This window comes from Salvelinus namaycush, chromosome 31 (assembly GCF_016432855.1).
Source record: "Salvelinus namaycush isolate Seneca chromosome 31, SaNama_1.0, whole genome shotgun sequence".
NCBI classification, from domain to species: domain Eukaryota; kingdom Metazoa; phylum Chordata; class Actinopteri; order Salmoniformes; family Salmonidae; genus Salvelinus; species Salvelinus namaycush.
The window spans coordinates 29356020-29377127 of NC_052337.1; the positions used below are offsets into that span (position 1 = coordinate 29356020).

The 21108-nt window shown below is 43.0% G+C and overlaps 1 protein-coding gene across 1 annotated transcript in view; it reads left to right on the plus strand.

Moving 5' to 3' along the window:
• The window catches only part of LOC120025722 (hamartin-like), a 28253-nt gene extending 10279 nt beyond the window's left edge, over positions 1 to 17974 (plus strand). Inside the window, exons 3-22 of the mRNA XM_038970307.1 lie at positions 27 to 130; positions 307 to 459; positions 639 to 783; positions 1562 to 1716; positions 1868 to 1941; positions 2092 to 2270; positions 2582 to 2700; positions 3843 to 4008; positions 5438 to 5553; positions 5681 to 5774; positions 5925 to 6026; positions 6210 to 6837; positions 7495 to 7538; positions 11083 to 11249; positions 11598 to 11780; positions 11887 to 11997; positions 12200 to 12322; positions 13350 to 13537; positions 13761 to 13934; positions 14302 to 17974. Of these exons, the coding sequence (XP_038826235.1) occupies positions 27 to 130; positions 307 to 459; positions 639 to 783; positions 1562 to 1716; positions 1868 to 1941; positions 2092 to 2270; positions 2582 to 2700; positions 3843 to 4008; positions 5438 to 5553; positions 5681 to 5774; positions 5925 to 6026; positions 6210 to 6837; positions 7495 to 7538; positions 11083 to 11249; positions 11598 to 11780; positions 11887 to 11997; positions 12200 to 12322; positions 13350 to 13537; positions 13761 to 13934; positions 14302 to 14986 (3710 nt within the window). The 3' untranslated portion in view covers positions 14987 to 17974. The remainder of the gene's footprint in view (positions 1 to 26; positions 131 to 306; positions 460 to 638; positions 784 to 1561; positions 1717 to 1867; positions 1942 to 2091; positions 2271 to 2581; positions 2701 to 3842; positions 4009 to 5437; positions 5554 to 5680; positions 5775 to 5924; positions 6027 to 6209; positions 6838 to 7494; positions 7539 to 11082; positions 11250 to 11597; positions 11781 to 11886; positions 11998 to 12199; positions 12323 to 13349; positions 13538 to 13760; positions 13935 to 14301) is intronic.
• The last annotated feature ends 3134 nt before the right edge of the window (positions 17975 to 21108 follow it).

The following is a 21108-nucleotide window of genomic DNA, read 5'->3' on the forward strand; positions in this document are numbered from 1 at the left end:
CTATGTTCATTCTCCCCTCTGTGCAGAGCGAGGGTCAATGCTGCTGAATGGACTGGTGGACTACTTCTTGGAGACTAACTCGGCCCAGGCCATGCATATCCTCTCGTCAGTCAGAGAGCCACATGATAAGGTGAGACCTGCCTTACACCCCCATCCCCTTTATCTGAAGAAAGTAATGTACTCCCATTTTTCATCCGTTGTTAATTAAATAACTTTAACTCTCCATAATTGATCAAAACAAATCATAAAACATTAAGTAACAATGAATAGAATGAGTGTCTTAAAGCCCTAATTTGCCCACCACAGCACCTACTGGACAAGATGAATGAGTGTATGACCAAACAGGCCTGCCGGCTGCCCACCCTCACTCTGCTTGGCCACGTGGTCCGCAAGCAGCCATCCTGGATCCACAAGATCGCCCGCTACCCGCTGCTGCTCTCGCTGCTCAAATGCCTCAAGGTATTAAAAAAAATGAAAAATACTGAAAATGTTTTATTGTAGGTAGGAGGGAAAGATTGCCACAGAGGTCTGTTTTTTGTTCTAGGAATACATGGAAGCACAGGCGTATTATATCAAGTGTCTTGGACCTCTTTAATTTGTATCCTTATGTTAAATGTTTCTCTTTCCTTGGTGTCCAGACGGATTCAGACGTTGTGGTCCTCATAACTGGAGTCCTGGTGTTGATCACTTTGCTACCCATGATCCCCCAGGCTGGCAAACAACACCTGTATGAGTTCTTTGACATCTTTGGACGCCTGGCTTCCTGGAACCTGAAGAACCCAGGTAATCAAAAAATGACTGAGGAGCTGTTTTATTAAGTCTAAGCCAGGGATACTACTGAGCTATATGGAATTATTTTAAGAACGTCATACCAAGGATAATTTTTCTATTTGATTTTTAAGTTATTTGAAAAATAGTTTTTGGCCTTACTGCTATTGGACCATACAAACTCATTGAATAACAGATTCACTATATGGAACAACAGATAGTCTCCCCCCCAAAAATCTAAAGGAAGTTTGTTCTGAACTGTCTATCCTATATCTGAGCGATATAAGACAAATCAGTATTTTTTTTTTGTATTTAACCCCCTATTCTTTTTCACTAAACAGTCACCATATATACTGTACTTCCATAAATGTTTTCAACTGGTTCCGGGGGACCTTCAGACAAGTCTTGTCATATTTCCATAAAGGGGTCATAATAGTTTGTAGGCCAAACTGTTCGGAGGCTACCGACGATTTTGTGAGAAGACCGATTATCGGGATGTCTCATAGTCTGACATACACCGCTCTATCTCTGACACCTTTCACCGCAGATGCGGAAATGTTACATTGGCAGATGTAGTGGTTTGAGACCCATCCAATGCCAAAAAACCCACCTCTAGCTTAAACCGGCTGATTTTTGTATTATGCAAATTAATTATTTCATAGAGAATTTTTCTCTTTATTAGAATATTGGAAATGGTAGAGTCAGGTGTGGTTTTAGATGGACTGTTTTGTTCACATTGCTGCCCCTGACCTGACATCATGTACTCTCCTTCTGTTCTTCTTGCCTGCACCAGGCCACATCTCCGAGGTGTACCTCATCCACTTGCACGCCAGCGTCTACTCGCTCTTCCACCGCCTCTACGGCATGTACCCCTGCAACTTTGTGTCCTACCTGCGCTCCCACTACAGCATGAAGGAGAACGTGGACACCTTTGAGGAAGTGGTGAAGGTGAGAGATCACAGCTGTTTCATTTGATCAATCTTCAATTTATTATGTTGATTTGTCTTCAGGAAGAGATTCTACCCATAGAAATATAATACGAATGTGTATCTAAATGGTTCTGTAATTATTTTTTGTTCTTTCCCATTTTATTTTGCAGCCAATGCTGGAACACGTCCGTATACACCCGGAACTAGTGACTGGAACTAAGGACCATGAGCTTGATCCCACCAGGTCAGTCAATCACAGCTCTCAAGCTTCACTCTCTTGTTTCTATAAAAAAAAAATGTCAACCAAATCAAGAGCTTATCTGCTGTATTCACAAATGAGAAAATATTATTACATTGTTTTCTTAATTGGATTGACCATTCTGTCCCTCTGCAGATGGAAAAGATTTGAGATCCATGACATCGTCATAGAATGCGCCAAAGTGTCTCTGGACCCCAAGGAAGCGTCGTGTGAGGAGGGCTATGCGACCATGCCCGAGAACCTCTACCCCCAGATGCAGCTTTGTCCACAAGACTCAGCCTCTAGGCCCTACACAGACTTCCACAGCAGCTACGGTGAGATCACCCGCCCCCCCACACCTCTCACCTCCCTTTGATGGACAGGAATGACATAAGTTTGTTTGGTGTTTTGGTGTTTGGAGTATTGTTCATGTTCATAATTTGTTTCCAGTTTTTTACCTCAGTCGTGTGAATTCTAACTATCAATCATCTGAAAAAATGTGTTTCTAGCGTTGTTTGGCTGCCGGACGGCATAGTTGGTTTGTAATGATTTGTCATGAGGTGATTATGGTCTTGTTGATAAGTGGAGAATGAATGGAGATTTATTTAACACATCAATGTAAGAGTGAGTCCTCTTCTCCCCACAGGAAGCTCCTCTTTGACCCCCTTCTCTACCCCACGCCAGCCCCAACCACCACCCCTGTCCCTGCCCCCTCTGTCAGGGACCCAGTCCTCCTATCGCAGCCCCCAGACCTCCAGACGTCAGGTAACACACACACACGCAGCATTTCTGTTGCACAAATTTTCACTGCACTGACCCATAGCAAATGTGTCCAGATTAGTTCCTAGATAGAAAGTGTTGGTTGGAGGCCAGTGTCAGCCAGAGTGAGCAGCTGCTGATTGCTGCTGCTGCTTCTTCTCTATGCATTTCTTGTTGTTTTGCAGAGGGTGTTTACACTTGATATATTGGCTGTGTCAGATGTTCTTAGTCAATCGCTTATCCCTGAACCCACTGGCCCCCCCCTCTCCCTTCCGAGCCTATGAATCGCCCCCTTGTTTTTGGAGAGAAGGGAGGGAGTGCTTTAGCAAGGAGAGATGAGGGAGGAGAGGCTTTGAGTCATCAGTGGGCAAGACTGGCGGGCGGTGGTGTCAGGCCTTAGAAAACAGAAAACATGCCCTTACGCCCCCGTCCTGCCATCCCAATATGGTCTGTCACATGTGCTGGTTGCCTTGGCGACGCTGTCTGTCCCTCTATTTGTGAGTGGCCCACGCAGGGGGTCCTGGTGTTGTTCAGCACTCAGTCTGTCTGTCTGTCTGTCTGGCTGAGGATTTGTCTGTAGAAACCTGAAATCCTGTAAAAAATATTGCAGCCTTATTTCCACTTACTATTAATAGTATACCACATCATTATCAACAATTTGAAATTAATTCTTAAAGCCCTGTGTAGTCAACATGATTTTCTTGCGTTTTTATATGTATTTCCACAATATGAGGTTGGAATGAAATTGTGAACATTTTGATAATGCCATTTTAGTGTAAGACCTGTTTGAAAAGACCACCTGAAATGTCAGCCTGTTTTGGTGGGATGGAGTTTTGGCCTGCCTGGTGGCATCACCAGGTGGTAAATTAGTTAATAGACCAATAGAAAGAGAGTTCCAAACCTCTATGCCAATAACAGCTAGTTTTCAGTTTTCACTCAGACCACTTCGACAGTCCTAGTAACATTCTTACATGAGAAAATGCTCTTTGCTAAGAAGCTATTGGAACTATGCTTTTTATTTTTGACCATTTTAATTGAAAGCAATCCCAGTAAGATGCCTAATTGTTACCCAGACAAGATTTGATATCGGGATAAAAATGGCTGCATTGGAACTTTAACTGGTAACATTGTGAATGTCTTCCTTTCAGAACTCTAGCTGTGAATTCAACTCCACCTGTGGGGGAAAAGAACTGTGGAGCCCCTCCTCCCTGTGTGGAATGGCCACACCCCCTTCCTCCAGGGGCATGTCACCCAACTCAGAGCTCTCCCATAGTGCCTCTTACCTCTCAGGCCACCGCGTCCACAGCACATCAGGTGAAAAGAGATAATTAATCTATACAACATACTGAACAAAAATATAAACGCAACATGCAATAATTTCAACTATTTTACAGAGTTACAGTTCGTATAAGGAAATCAGTCAATTGAAATAAATAAATTAGGCCCTAATCTAATGGATTTATGACTGAGCAGGGGCACAGCAATGGGTGGGCTTGGGAGGGAATAGGCCCACCCACTGGGAAGCCAGGCCCAACCAATAAAAATGAGTTTTTCCCCACAAAAGGGCTTTATTACAGACACAAATACTCAGTTTCATCTGCTGTCCGAGTGACTGGTCTGACGATCCCACAGGTGAAGAAGCTGGTTGTGGAGGTCCTGAGCTGGCGTGGTTACATGTGGTCTGCGGTTGTGGGGCCGCTCTAAAATGACGTTGGAGGCAGCTTATGGTAGAGAAATGAACCTTCAATTCTCTGGCAACAGCTCTGGTGGACATTCCTACAGTCAGCATGCCAATTGGACATCTGTGGCATTGTCTTGTGACAAAACGTCACATTTTAGAGTAGCCTTTTTATTGCCCCCAGCACAAGGTGCACCTGTGTAATGAGCATACTGTTTAATCAGCTTCTTGATAGGCCACACCTTTCAGGTCGATGGATTACCTTGGCAAAGGAGAAATCCTCACTAACAAGGATGTAACCAAATTTGTGCACAACATTTGAGAGAATTAAGCTTTTTGTGCATATGGAACATTTCTGGGATCTTTAATTGCACCTCATGAAACATGGGACCAACATGTTGCGTTTTTGTTCAGTATAGATTTCATAAACAATATGGACTTGTATGATATAACCAACATGCTTTAGAAACCTTTAAAATATGTGAAGCACTATTTGTCTTTCTTCAACATCAGATATTAAACAGATCTTTTTGCACTCCTTACATAGCTTCATGTGTGTCTGCACCATAGAAATAGAATGGTGTTGGAAAACCATTGTCAGAGGGGGTTATGTAGTGTAGAAGTGTGTCTCCCAAACTACGTCCAGATGTGGCTTGGGAAAGTCGGATTGGAAACCAGATCTTTACACTGTAAAAATGTCGGTGTTTAACTGTGGGCTGTCTGTGTAATCTTTTTTTAACAAATTGGTCTTTTGACAATTCAGATCAGCTCTTTTGCCAATAATTGGGCATAAAAGTCAGAATTGGACTGCCTGTGTATATGTAGCATATGTGTCGTGGAACCAGTTTCTCTATGAAAACGGTTTCAAACCGGTGTAGTGTAAAAAGGCATATTACAATATCTTGTGTTTTAATATGGATTTGATAAACAATATTGATTCATATGATATAACGATCATGCTTTAGAAACTGATCCCTACATGTGTTGGTGAGGTTTTGCCATGTGATTAATCCTACATGACATTTCCGTTGGTATTTGTTCCTAATTGCTGTCTTCTGTAAGCAGGAGGGAAAGGAACGCCTGCCTCAAGTACTCCTGCCACCACCTCCCCGCCCCCCACCCTCTCTGATGAGTTCCCCACCATCCCCCTGACATCCAACACCGCTAGTCCACCACGGAAGGTACAGTATGACATCCATGCCCACGATGGGCATTATTGGCCTTTGTAGTGTAGTAAGAAGAGAACTTGGGACTTCCTGCTTAAATAAAGGTTTAATACAAATTACAATAAAAACTGTTCACTTTCAGCATGGCTGCCCTGTAGAAGCATCCAAACCCAGCCTGGTGAGGCAAGAACCAATTAGAGATCCTGAGAAAGGTGGAGAGGTCATCAACAACAGAGGTCAGTCATCATCAAAAATGTGGAGTTGGATATTACATTTGTATGCTTTTTACCAAGTCGTTGGTTCTTAAGCTTTGTCGATCCATGTTCTCTGGTGGAAGATTGTTTTATGTAAAACTGTATGTTTATTGTCTGTCTTCTGTTTACTAGATACAAGTGGTGGTGGGACCATTTCCATGACGCTGACAGAACTTTCAGTCTTTATGAAGGAGCAGGAGCTTCAGCTGAGGACAGAGAAGGAGAGGGAAGAGGGTGAGTACACTGTCTGAGAATAGGAGTGTGCTGGTCTAAATGAGGCTGACATAAAATGTCAGTTGAATGAGAGGGAACCATATACATTTCACAGCAAATGTCTTAATGCACCAATGACTCAAAAGCCTGTTTCACTGCAAGCGTCCTCATGTCCCCTGTTTTACCTCTCCAAAAACACACCAGCTGCCATCACAGAGGAGCTCCTGGAGATCACGGAGGACAAGCGAGACTTGGCTGCCCTGAGGGGCTTTGACTCCCCGTTCTACCGCACCACTGAGACCCTGACGGGTACCCAGGAGAAGGCCCTGCCCAACCCCCCACTGGGTGGCCTCATGCTGCTCTGGGACCCCCACCATGCGGTGTCCACCCCAGACAAGGCACTGGAGAATGCCCAGGGCGCTAATGGTGGTGGGGACAATAGTAGGGGCTCGGCCCTAGAGCAGTCCTGGTCTTTCCAACCCATGTGTCCCTTCAGCCCCATCGAACACCCACTCCACCAGAGCCCCTCTGCCCCGGAGTACGAGATGGCCAAGTTCGGTGGCCTGTTCTCCCCCAGCCCCTCCATCAAGAACCCCTCCCTGCCCTATGAGGCCCTGTTTGACCTGGCTCTGCCCCGGGCCGCATCCCTCTTCGTGGGGAGGAGGACATCAGAGGCCCTGGGCCGGGCTGCTCTCGAGAGGCTGTGCCAGCGGCAGGAGGGGCTGGAGGACAGGGAGGAGGAGGGCCAGGGGAGGGTGTCGGCTTCCCCCCTGGAGGTGCTGGATCGTCTCGTTCAGCAGGGAAGCGACGCCCACGACAAGGTGCTCAACAGGTGAGGGGTCCAGCTTTTAATATCTGTGTGAGATCACAACTGTCTGACCAACTTTATGCTTATCAGTCTCCATCAAAACCATCTGATTATGGGTTGTCTTAGTACCTAGTCCAAGAACATGGCTTTCAGTGTGCTGTAAGTGTTGAAGGCAAAGGAAAGCCAGAGTATGTGATTTGAGCTCACTGTGTAGAACTGGGCTGGGTCCTTTCCAGTCCATTGCCCTGGCCCACGGGTAAAACTCAGTTGAACAACTACAGGCATTGTCTGACCCCCCCCCCCCCCCACCCCACACACACACACTGTCCTCGCTCCTAAGCCAATAATACAACAACAGAAGGGACCAGTGTCAGCAGAGTTGGAGCTCTGCACAAAACAATCTGGCTCTGCTCATTTCATCCCCCACCGCCCCGACCTCTTTAGTATCTTCCCCAAAGCTCAATAGCAGGCCATGCCCTGCTTGAGGGATATAATTGACTGGGACAGAGGCCCAGTACACAGAAAGGTGTCTCCAAGCCCAGATGGGTCCAGAAGACTGGGATCTACCATTCAGATTTTTCTATGGGGGTGTCTGAGTCTGATGTACTGACCCAATGCTGACTCTGTTGAACTGACCCAGTTTTTTAAATAGTCATGACTCTCCCTCTCTCTCTCTTACAGATTACCTTTGCCAAGCAAGTCAGCTGACTGGACGCATTTTGGAGGTAAACAACCACCACCAGAGTACAGCAGCAGCACTGTACTTTCAGCTAGTGCAACAGTGGAACACTGATAAAACTTTCAGGACATTTAGGCCTCATGATGTGTTTACCCTACACTGACTATAATGTCGTTTTCCAACATCAGGCAGAAACTGAGGCTATTTGACAGTGTTCTCCCACTCATAAGTGCCTTTGGAGGTAGAATTAGTGATGCACCGATATGACATTTTTGGCCGATACTGATATCTAATATTTTCCTAACCAAAAAAAAACAAAACCGATACTTTAAATTTTAGCAGCATTTTAAGCATTCTAGTACAGTTAAATAGTTAACACACAGACATGGACGCAGCGGTCTAAGGCACTGCATCTCAGTGTAAGAGGCGTCACTACAGTCTCTGATTCGAATCCAGGCTGTATCACATCGGGTCATGATTGGTAGTTCCATAGGGCGGCGCACAATAGGCCCAGCGTCGTCCGGGCTAGGCCGTCATTGTAAATAAGAATTTGTTCTTAACTGACTTGCCAAGTTCAATTTAAAGGTTACACACACACACACACACACACACACACACACACACACACACACACACACACACACCACTGACCAAAAAGTTATTTTGTTGGCATTTACGTATGTCCCCAAACATAATCAAAACCTATTTCTTTCACTTACTTGCTGTGCTGTTTCGTTGTTCAGTCGTTTCATTCTCAACCAGGATTTCTCTTACTATGGTACGCCGTTTGGGTCTTTGAGTGTCAATAACACTATTTGACGTGTCAAATAAGCTTGTTGACCAATCAGGATCTGAATATGACTGCACATCACATAATAATGTAACTCGTTCATTAATTTGATGTAGTTATTACACATTGATTACACTACCACTCGTATTTCACAACGATTCATCGATACGTATGCTATGGTGCTGGTAAAGTTGTCTCGTGAATCTACAGTGCTGGTCATAAAAATAAATAAAAAAGCTAGCTAGCTCATGGATGCAAACAATGTTCTTCCCCAAAAACAGCAAAAATACATCTTTCAGTAGCTATAGTTAGCTAGCTAACTATATAGCTAGGTGTCATCTAAAATAAACCCTAATTTATAAGACAGTTCTTATTTGATTAATGGTGGGCGGACCCATCTGTGACGCTAGCCACAATAGTGAACTTTGCAGTTAGCCTTCAAAATAAAAGTGTGACAGTGATGCAAATGAATACAAATAGTAGAATTGTGCTATAATTGAATATATCATGCTAAACGAGGTTGGAATGTTATATAAAATCAAAAAAATACAATAATTTGTTAATTTGACATCTGTTGAAATCATACATAAGTATTCCCCCAATGCAATTCTAATTTCACTGTACAGCTTTACCTATGGATTGTAGATCAATGACATTGGGTATCAGTCTACTCCGTGACACCCAGAGAACATTAGCGTCGTAGGTCTTATTGCGGGACTCTGAAACAATTGTGAATTGAGCCACATTTATTGTCAACCAATGTGTATTGAACACGATTCCTGAGGAAAAACAATACTGTGTGGATGTTTTGGAGTCTAACTCGGCGGAGGATGTTGGGAAAAAATATCTTGGGTATTGAGTAGACTGATACCCCATTTGATCCCAAATCCTTAGGTAAAGCTGTACAGTGCGTTATGAATGTCAATACACACAATAGCCTGACTGGGGAGGCCACAACACATAACCCGTTCCAGTCAAGCCTTCCTAGCCAGATGAAGCTAGCTGGCTGCTTATAACGTTTGCTTTGGGCAACAGGGTTAAGTAGCTGGCTAGCTATTTTCATGAACTGAAGTTCAATTTCAATAGGCGAACAACAAGTGACAACCTAGCTAATACTTACTCACAAGGCTTCCTATATCATTGCTAATAATAATCAAAATGACTGCAGTTTCTACTGGTCATTGTTTTCAGGCTGGTTGTATTGGTGCTAGCTAAGTACCAAGCTAAAGCTAGCTACCCCAGAAGTTGCGGTCAAACAAATAATGCTTTATTACCAACACGGTATTGTAAACACATCGTTCGTGGCCGGTGTTTGTAGACTTTTTGTACAGCTTTGACAGTGCTACTTATAGTAGTGGTGGCGCCTGGCTTGCACGTGCAAATTCAGCCCACACAACATTCGATAATAGAACTGTGTTATTTGACGTGTCAAATTAAAAGCTTATTTAATGCGTCAAATAGTGTTAATTGACCAATCTTTTTTTGACACGCAAAGACACAAACGCCGTTCCATAGTATGTATGTATGTCGTGACGCTAATAGCAGTGACGCTATTACTGTGTAACTCCGGTAGGGCAACATTTGTACTGGTGCTCAACCAGTCGGCGAAAGCCAACATCACCCGTGACAGAGAACAGTTGATTGTCAAGGGCAATGAATTCCATTATCTTGGCTTTAATGGATTTTGCCTTTTGAGTTGTCTGAATGATATGTTCTTACTCTTTCAAATGACTGCTCGACTTGTTGACTGCTCGATCCACACAGCAGATATTGTGGGCTAGGTTAGGAATGCTGTGTGGCACATGTAGCGCAAAATTTTAAGTGGCGTCATTACGTCATGTACCTACGTTATACAGGTATGCACGTCAGCTTTGACATCGGTTTTGCACATCGCCGTTAAACTAGACATCGGGCTGATGCCGATGTTGGCATTTTTAGCTAATATCGGCTGATTCCGATATATTCACCGATTTTATATCATGCATCCCTAGGTAGAATAGTATTAAAAAGGTACAGAAGCAGTTGAGATGATCCTAGCTGCTATGTGACATCTTCCCTAGATGGGAACAAAAGTCTCTGTCTTAACCATCTCCAGCTGCTGATCACTGTATAACAGCCTTGTGTATGGGCCAAGCCTCCCTCTCCGCCTGCCAAGTTAGAGCATTGGAATTGAATACGTTTATATAAGTCATGTATTTTTAATTGTGTGTGTGAAACCAACTCCACAAAGAGCTTGTGGTTAACTTATGTAAGTTCCCTCATGACTCTGAGGCCTTGGTGTAAAGTTCTCATAGATTTTATCTGCCAGTTTTATTTTATATACACCTACTCAGTTCCCTTTTTTCTGTGTTAGTGTGACTACATACAGTGAACTAGTCATACCACTTTCATACATAACTAAAGGATTATGAATAATCAATTTTCAATATATTACTTTATGTAGGTGTTATGTACTGTGTATGTGAGCCTGATGAAATTAGAGCTAATGAACCATAGAAACAAAGCTATATCTACGTAATGAACAGTACTACTGTTTGAGCCCAGAATAGCATTAGGAGAGGGTCAGAAATACAATCAATCCATCATAAACTTCACATCTACCCAGTGAAATAAACCACAACTTGTACAATGTGGAGTTAACAGTTAACTCCCGCAAACGATGTGCTCAAAGTTCCTTGTTGACATTGCATGAGAAGAACCAAATACATTTTCATTATTATCCTGATAATTATCATTTTATGACGGTCATCATTTTCCTGGTTGTTGTTAATCTGCTGTGTGCCTGTCCTCCCTCCCCCAGGCTCTGCTCCGCTGGACGAGCTGCACACGTTGCGTAGCCAGCTGCTCCTGCTGCACAGCCAGCTGCTGTACGAACGCTACAAGCGAGAGCAGCACGCCGTCCGCAACCGACGCCTACTGCGACGCGTCATCAACGCCACCGCACTGGAGGAACAGAACAACGCCATGGTAATAAATGCAGCAGATCCTCCCCTCCTGGATTTGTCCTGTAGCTTCTCAGAACTAGTGTGAATTGGTTGAGAGGTAGTGGTGTTGGAATCGTGGCTTTCTAAGACGGTTATCTTTGAAAGTATCACAAAGTAGATGTTTTGATAAGTATCACAAAACAGGAGCCTGCTCTTGATCCATTTCACTCACCGACTTTGTTGCGTCTAGTGACTCAGTAGAGTAGGTTTTCCTCTTGCATATGGTGAAAAAAAGTTTCACAAATTAACTGTTTTATTAAATCCTATGCCGTTGTAGATTTCGTCAAATGGTGAGCGGTCTGTCATCCTCTCTCACTGTATCTGCCTGCAGAAGGACCAGTTGAACCTCCAGAGTGTGGACATCGTGTCTCTGAAGGAGAGTCTGCAGGTGGAGCAGCAGCGCTGCAGACAGCTGTGGGACGACCGAGAGACCGTGGTCACCAGACTACACTGCCAGGTCCGCCAACTACAACAGGGCCGGGACGACTACTACACCAAGAACCAGGAGCTGCAGGTAGATGCATGACTACATTTACACACGCACACACACACATGCATAGAATAATGTATATCAAATCTTCCATACACTGTATTGTACCCTCTCTGATGATCTTTTCCAGAGTCAGTTGAATGAGTATCAGAAGAAGATGAATGAGCTGGAGGCAGATCTGCAGAGGTCCAACAACAAGGTGTGTCACACGGGGCACCTTCTCAACCAGATGACTACCAAGGTGAGGCACCTCATCTAGTTCTACTTGCTCTGCTGCTGTAAAATCAATCAACATGGATAATCTGCTTGCCACTTGTAGTAAATCAGATGCTGTATGTGCGAAGATAAAAGGACTAAGAACATAGTGTGTCCATAAATAAACCAAACCGAGGGCTTTGTGGGGTTTGTCTCCATTCTGATTGGTTGTCTCATGTGTCCTTCAGCTGAGCACCAGTGAGCGCACCCAGCAGCAGATGAGCTTCCTGAACAAGCAGCTGCTGCTCCTGGGGGAGGCCCACAAGCTGGCTGTACAGCGGCAGCAGCACACAGGCTCAGACAATGCCATGGTAAGGGACCAAGGGCCACTGAGAACATATAGGCAGAACTTAGGGGGAAAAGAGGAACAGAATCAGTACTACTGCATGGGTAAAAGCTGTATTAATAAAAAGTTGCTATCGATGTCCCCGCCATGACCTGTCTTCCATATTGTGTTCCATTGCATTGTGGTAAAAGTTGTCAGGGACGTATGTATTTGGATAGGAACAACAACCTATAAAGCCCCACAGTGGATGTGTCATAGTATGTGTGGTAATAAAACCTAGCAGTCAAACAGGGAAATGGTTCCAATAGTTTTTCTACCTTTAATTTTTCCATTGGGGATTTTTGATAACTGTATAAATCTCTCTGACAAGGTGACTTTTTTATATATATATATATATATATATATGGCTCTATTTACTCTTAGGTTTGAAAATGCTCATTAGCATCAAAGTAGACATCATGCAAGACTACAAATCCCTACAAGCTCCTGCATGTCATCTTTAGCTGACACCTTTGCTAAACAGGTATTGTGTAATTTTAAAACGTACCCAAGACAGTTCACAGAATTGTACATTTTATAGAAATGTTGCAATTTATTAATTACTACATTTAGCTAACATTAGATAGTTAACCCAGAGATTCTTACCTTTTCCACGATTCGGCAGTCTCATCCAGACATCATGGCATTTGTAGTTCTGTATGATGGCCACATTAGCAGCTAATTAGCATTAAAACATTTTGGAGCGGTGTAAATGCAGGCAAATATATTGACATAAGTCACCTTGTCTGAGAGAGATTTACACGGTTATCAAAACACCACGCCAGGGTAAGCCTACACGAAATACAGCCCTTATTTTAAGTGTTTATAAAATCCGCTATGGAAAAATTAATGGTGGAAAAGAATTGGAACTATTTCCCTGTTTGACCGTTAGGTTTTATGGGTACTATGACTCTATGCGTACCAGACGATACCTCTCATGGAGGCCACTGGCCAAACCCTGGCCAGACTAGTTTAACAGTTCCCACACCACCACCCTCTCTTTCTCACTGTAGGAGGCCCAGATGGTGCAGGTGTCCTGGGGGAAGGAGGTGGAGAGGCTGAGGCAGAGCCTGCTGCAGCAGGGCCAGAAGCTGGAGGCAGCGCAACAGAGGGTGGGTGAGCTGGAGAACCAGCTCACCAAGAAGGAACACCTCATCGTGGAGCAGAAGAAGTTTCTGGAGGACGTCAAGGGCCGGGCCAAGTATGAGCATTCCGGGTTTAGAGGTGGAAAAGGCCTCTAGACTTATTTAGAAGCTCCTTTAGAATGGGGATTTAGGTTCATTGTGTTGTTTTAAGGTGTCGACCTTTGGATCAACGCAGTTGGTTTGTGGGTTTTTATGCACAACTGTGTGTTAGCACAGCAGCTAGCTCTGTTTTTGTCTCTTAAGTGTGTAATATGATCATGTCCATCTGTCTCTGTGTAGGGGCGAGCTGCAGGCGTCTGACAGCAGGTACCAGGCCCAGAGGAGAGTGACCCAGCTCCTGCAGATTGAGCTGCTGCAGCTCTACAGTAGACTGGAGATGGAGGGTCATGCCACCCTGACCACAGCCTCCGCAGGGGGCAGCAGTACCGATCCTGGCCCTCCTATAGACTCTAGGTGAGATGGCAGTCAAACTGTTGAGGTTTATGGAATGCACATGCAGAATGGTGTATGTGCCATTAGAAGCTAAATGTATATTTAAGCAATAAGTCCCGAGGAGGTGTGGTATGTGGCCAATATACCACGACTAAGGGCTGTTGTTATGCACGCTTCAAGTGCCTGGATACAGCCCTTAGCCGTGGTATATTGGTCATATACCACAAACCCCTGAGGTGCCTTTTTGCTATTATAAACTGGTTACCAATGTAATTAGAGCAGTATACGTTCTGATATGACACCAGTATTCAGGGCTTGAACCACCCAGTTTATAATTGAAAGTAATCCCCTTCCATGTTTTCCTCCCCTGTCTCTATGGTAATGGTAGTATCATGGAGCCAGATGGACCAGTCACATCAGGAATCAATGAGTGGTCAGATAACGGCAGACCACCTCAGTCCCCACGACGCAACGGCAGCACTTTATTTCCAGGGCAACCTAAGGCGAACAACCCCCCTAAGACGCCCCCTGTCAACTCGGTCAACGGCACCCAGGACGTCCCCAAGCCTCTCCTTGTGGAGCCTTCCTGTACCCATACCCCCCTGGCCCCCCCACTGCCTCCCGACGCCACACCCCTCACTGTTGGCTCCTACCCCAGCGCCAAGAGCTTCCTGGGCATGCGGGCGCGAGAGCTGTTCCGGAACAAGAGCGAGAGCCAGTGTGACGAGGAGCCGCCACCCCCCCGCCTGGCCGGCCTTTCACAGGGCCTGAAGACTGAGCTGTGTGTGGAGCCCTCATTTCCCCCACTGGGGAATTCTCTGACGTGTCCTGTCTCTAACCCTGTCCTTAACCTTACCTTTTCCCCTGCCCTTGCCTCTATACTGGGTGCCCCTCTCACTGTGCCTGCGAAGGAGCACCTGCCTGAAACCAAGCAGAGAGCTACCAAGCAGGAGAGTACCAGACGGAAGATGGGAGGAGCAAGGGGAGGGGGAGTGGTGGCGGCCAGTTCAGCACGACCCAGACAGCAACTAAGGATCATGGACTACAACGAAACGCATCACAAGCACAGTTAAAATACAAGAACTGAGAGAGGATGGAGAGTAGGAGAGTAGAATGAGTGGTTGGCTGGAGCAAGAGCTCCAAACAGTAAGAGGTTCAAGACAAAGCTCTTTTTTAAATTCAGTGTTATTTATCCCATTCCCTCAAGTGGACAACAGGATTTGAACCACTGATTTGATTTACTCCCTTATCAAATGTAAAGATTAGAAGGAAGGTTTAAATAAGAACGTAATGTTACAATATACCACATTATCTTTATCTGCTTTGATTTCACTTATACATTTGGGATTTTTCAAACTATTTCATATAGAGACACCCTATTTCCAAATCCATTACTTGACGTTATAAAAAACCCACATCAATACAAATTAGAGTCTTGTAGGGTGTGTCAGAAAGGATGTTTCTGAAAGCCCGGTTTTGGTTGACTAATGTCCCTCTTGAGCACCTGTACTGAGGTTGTGTGAGGAGGGGGGTGGGGTGATCCTCAAGGCTTGGATAGTAGATGTACCAAGCATGGGATTGTTGTTCGTAATTCCAACTCCTCTGCTATTCTTGGGGAGGAATCAGGGATTTTGACTGTTGCTACAGTATAGTTTATATACAATGCAAGAGGATTGCTTTTCCATGCAAATTTCATTAGGCCTGCATTCCTGACAGAAATGTCATTTAGTATGTGGTTTGTTCCACCAATTCGGTGTAACCATGCCAAAAAAACTTTGGATTTCACCTAATTTTAACATTGTCATAAAGAGCACATGTTAAATTAAAGAGATAAAATAATTACTATTGTAAGTGCCTATTAAGTGCCAAATAAAGTAACAGGATTGACTATTTCATCTTAAATCAGCCATAAATCCCCTTGTGACAGGAGGAATGGAAGCTTGTTGTGTGCAACAGAGTAGTAATTGAATACAAGCTTCACATTTTTCCTTTTTGTTGAAACATTTCTAGCCTGTCTATCTAAGGGTGACAGGGTTGATGTGTTATGCTTGACCCACTCAATTTTCCACCACAAAAAAACAGAAAATGACAGAACCAATTCAACTGCTTTTACACTGTATTGACTTTGAAATGTTGAAATTTGAATTTGAAACATTGAAATGTTCAATGTTTCTAGTGAAAAAAGGAATAGTTTCATATTAAAATGAGAGTTCAGTTCACATAACAGGGTTGACCTTAAAATGCGGGACAGACGTAAATGAATCACCAATCACATTAAATAAATAATGATCTTCAGAAATGACTTTGTCAAAGCAACAAAATAACTAGGGCTTTACAATGATGGTGAAATTTGAGAAATGTTGGGATTTAGTGGATTAAAATCTTCCTAGAAGTCACAAGGTGCACGGAGGGACATGTCATAATGCTGAAAAACCTTTATTCATATAAAAAATGGGATTTATTGAATTCTCCATGTGGTCTATAATAAAGGGCACTTCATTTAATATAACAGGCTTTTGAAATTCAATATCGGTGCAAAAGAATGTCTACTTAAAATATCAAAGGGCAGCCTTTGCAGAACAACCCATGTGTTGAAGACAGAGACTGAGTGTGTTTGTGCCGAGTTTGTGTGTATGTTGTTTAAGTCAAGTTGCAATAAGAAAAATTTGCAACATTTAGAAATGCTTTTTTATAAGTAGAGTTTTTTTAAACGATTTATTATTTCATGATCACTCCCTTCCCCAAGTAGTCTTAGCCTTGCAAGGGGCTTTGCAACCTGTAAGGAGAAGGATTTTGGGGATATATTCAATTTACATTCCTGTTAGTGTTGATGAAGTTACTGAAACTTTCAATAACATTTATTATCAAACTGGAATATTGATATGACAACAGCATTTTGTTAACAGAGTTAAAAATACCTGCAAGGTTCTGCAACTTATGTTGCTCACGATATCTACATCTTGAATTTAGGTCACACTCATGCTATGTTCGTTTCAACAAATAATTTGCAATACATCTCCCTGTATAAAGCAGTGTATTCTGTTCGAGTTCACTTACAGAAAGACACTTTGAACGTGCCAAACATTTTAATCAGATACTAAATACAACCATTTCAGAATGACACGTTCACCTGAAGAGTTTCTATTCTAGTTGATACATTATGTATCTGGGTAGGTTCCTTTCTAAATGTAATCCGTTACTAGTCACCTGTTCAAAATTGTAATCAGTAATGTATTTTTTGGATAACCCAAACTCAGTAACATAATCTGATTACTTTCCCCATAAGAGGCATAAGAAGAATACAAAACGTATCCATCGAACGCATTTGATGTGTCATAGTGGTCTCTGACTTGTGGTCAGATTTGCTCCAGAGGAACAAACTTTAAATTGCGCCTTTTTTCAATGCTGAATTGAATGTCGTTGAGAAACAGAAAGATGTTAATGTTTTTCACAACATCCTTTTTAATGTAATCCACAAAGTAATAATCTAGTTTTTTAAAGTATCTGTAATCTGATTACAGCATTTTCGCCGGTAACGTAACTGATTACAGTTCATTTTAAATCAGTTACTCCCCAACCCTGTGTCTCGGTGTCTCTCGAATGCTGCATAAAAGGTTTACATGTGTCATCTGTTTTCTGAGAACAGAACAAAAACAGAAGTCTCTGCCAATTGATTCTTATTGGTCCTACTGACCTATGGCAGTCAGAATTACCTATTTTTTAAAAATTTAAATTCAGTAAAAAGTGGAAGAATTTTACTTTGATGTGGACATTGAAATGGTCATAAATCCTGTTGTCCACTGAACTTCAGCTGCCTTGCTATCTAAAGCATGTTCAACAATCCACTTTAATGCCAACAGTACAGTATAGTAGTAGGAACTACAACAAACCAAGAGATGGTACAATCAAGCGTGAACTGAATGGAAAGCTTGAGTTGGCACTCCTTTTGGAGTTGGAGATTTTGAAAAAAGGCAAAAAACAAAGTTATTTAAAGCAGTTGCTTGTGTTTTAACTGTGAACAATAAAAAAAATTAAAATCGTCTTCAATGTTTTGCACTACAGATCCTCTTAATGTTTCTCTTTTTCATTAAATGTTCTATAATCATAAAACTAAGGGACAGATTGCAAGTTACTGGGGGGTGGGGATGTATTTAAAAAAAAAAATATTGGGCACAGGGGAGGTTAGTGTTAATTTTTACATTTTTTCCCCTTGTTTACATTCGCTCTTTTGCAGGGTTTACCATATAATTTCTCCCATCCTAGCCACATTTTTGAATTTGCTTACATGCGCCTCCCCTATATCAAGGTGTTTTGGTACTTCCCTTATGCACTATGCTTTACCATGTGCTAACTTTTTTACTACACTAATGGTCAATATAGTCTAATAGTCCATCCTGCCCTCTTTACACCATTCATAGTGGCAATTGTGGTAGGTGGATTGTTTGTCCAGATCTGCAATAGGCTACCTAGCAGTCATACCACACAACATTCAAAGCTGCATCATTTTTTTATATTAATCGACAAGAACAAATAGGAATAACTGATAGGCAGCGGAGAGGCCAAGTGCACCATTGCATGAAAGAACAGTGAAGACATGAGACACACAGCTCAAAAAATCTAGACTAGCCTACAACACCATAATGCAATGATTAATTGCATTATTGCTTTCAAGTGAGTACACCATTCTATCCTACTCTAGGCTCCAGTGAAAATGTCAATTGCCCTGTGATTTGAATATTTCATTCAATTAGGATCAGTCGTTGATCTACTCACAACATTTTATAAGGACTATAGAAAGGCACAGTAGCAGGCCAGTCTGACTATTTTTACTTCTGATACTGAATGTTCTGTCTTGCAGATCATTCTCCCAAGTTGTCCTATAATAATGTGGCCACATATGCTCCCGGCAGGCCCAGTTATTCAGGAAAGCTTAACACATGCTCTGCCTCCGCTCCAATCAAAGCGTCTATTCGTAACGCTTCATTATAGCCTACATATTTAACATTTCACTTTAATGTTAACCTTTTATATGTGGCAAAAACTCAACCAGTCACAATGTTTGAATCTGATAAGGCTACTTAAAAAGTCTCCTGTAGCCATGAACCTGTTCATCCAAAATGTAATTCCAGCGTCCTCAAAATGGCTTGACATTAACCAGGTTTCAATCAAACCTTTATGTGAGTAAAGTAACCTACATGTCTGATAAATGTCACCACATCTTGGGAAGCATGCAGTTTATTAGGGTACAGATGAAATAAGTTGTTAACGTCACAGGGTGGCGAAAGTGCACAGTGATAATGTTGATTCTCCTTTCAATAAATATCAAGGGTCTTATTCTGGTGACATGATGATCAATGCTTGGCTGCCTATTGACATAATAATCTCGCACTTTTGTCTATCATTTTGTAAATAATTTAATGTAGTAGGCTATACCTGTACTACAGTGCATTTGGAAAGTATTCAGACCCTTTGACTTTATAGCATACGATACATACTTATTCTAAAATGTATTAAATAGTATTTCTCAATCTACACACTACCCCATAATGACAAAGCAAAAAGTTGAAATTTTGGCAGATGTATAAAAAACTATATTACATTTACATAAGTATTCAGGCCCTTTACTCAGTACTTTGTTGAAGCACCTTTTGGCAGCAATTACAGCCTCAAGTCTTCTTGGGGATAACGCTACAAGCTTGGCACACCTGTATTTGGGGAGTTTCTCCCATTCTCCGCAGATCCTCTCAAGCTCTGTAAGGTTGGATAGGGAGCGTCGCTGCACAGCTGTTTTCAGGTCTCTCCAGAGATGTTCGATCGGATTAAAGTCCGGGCACTGGCTGGGCCGTTTCAAGGAAATTCAAAGACTTGTCCCGAAGCCACTCCTGCATTGTCTTGGCTGTGTGTTTAGGGTCTTTGTCCTGTTGGAATGTGAACCTTCACCTCAGTCTGAGCGCTCTGGAGCAGGTTTTCATCAAGAATATCCCCTGTACTCCGTTCATCTTTGCCTCGATCCTGACTAGTCTCCCAGTCCCTGCTGCTGAAAAATCATCCCCACAGCATGATGCTGCCACCACCATGCTTCACCATAGGGATGGTGCCAGATTTCCTTCAGACGTGATGCTTGGCATTCAGGCCAAAGAGTTCAATCTTGGTTTCATCAGACCAGAGAATCTTGTTTCTCATGGTCTGAGAGTCTTAAGGTACCTTTTGGCAAACTCCAAGCGGGCTGTCATGTGCCTTTTACTGAGAAGTGGCTTCCGTCTGTCCACTACCATAAAAGCCTGATTGATGGAGTGCTGCAGAGATGGTTGTCTGTCTCGAAGGTTCTCCCATCTCCACAGAGGAACTTTAGAGCTCTTTCAGAGTGACCATCGGGTTCTTGGTCACCTCCCTGACCAAGGCCTCTCTCCCCAACTGCTCAGTTTGGGCTGGTGACCAGCTCTAGGAAGAGTCTTGGTGGTTCCAAACTTCTTCTTTTTAAGAATGATATGTTCTTGGGGACCTTCAATGCTGCAGACATTTTTGGTACCCTTCCCTAGATCTGTGCCTTGACACAATCCTGTCTCGGAGCTCTACGGTCAATTCCTTGGCTTGGTTTTTGCTCTGACATGCACTGTCAACTGTGGGACCTTATATAGACAGGTGTTTGCCTTTCCAAATCATGTCCAATAAATTCAATTTACCACAGGTGGTCTCCAAGTTTTAGAAGCATCTCACCTGATTTTGCTTTGTCATTATGGGGTATTGTGTGTAGATTGCTAAGGATGATTTTATTAAAATTCATTTTAGAATAAGGCTGTAACGTAACAAAGTGGAGAAAGTCAAGGGGTCTGAATATTTTCCGAAGGCACTATCTTTAAAAAAAATATTACATTTAAGTCATTTAGCAGACGCTCTTATCCATTAATATTTTTTATTTAACTGGGCAAGTCAGTTAAGAACAAATTCTTATTTTCAATGACGGCCTAGGAACAGTGGGTTAACTGTCTGTTCAAGGGCAGAACGACAGATTGTACCTTGTCAGCTCGGGGATTCGAACTTGCAACCTTTCGGTTACTAGTCCAACGCTTTAACCACTAGGCTACCGTGCTGCCCTGTCATACAGTGGACAGCTAAACCTATAGGCCTATGCATGCAATGCCCTGATACATTTAGAGCTCAAATCTCTGACAGCTGAACCGGACAATTACTGTTT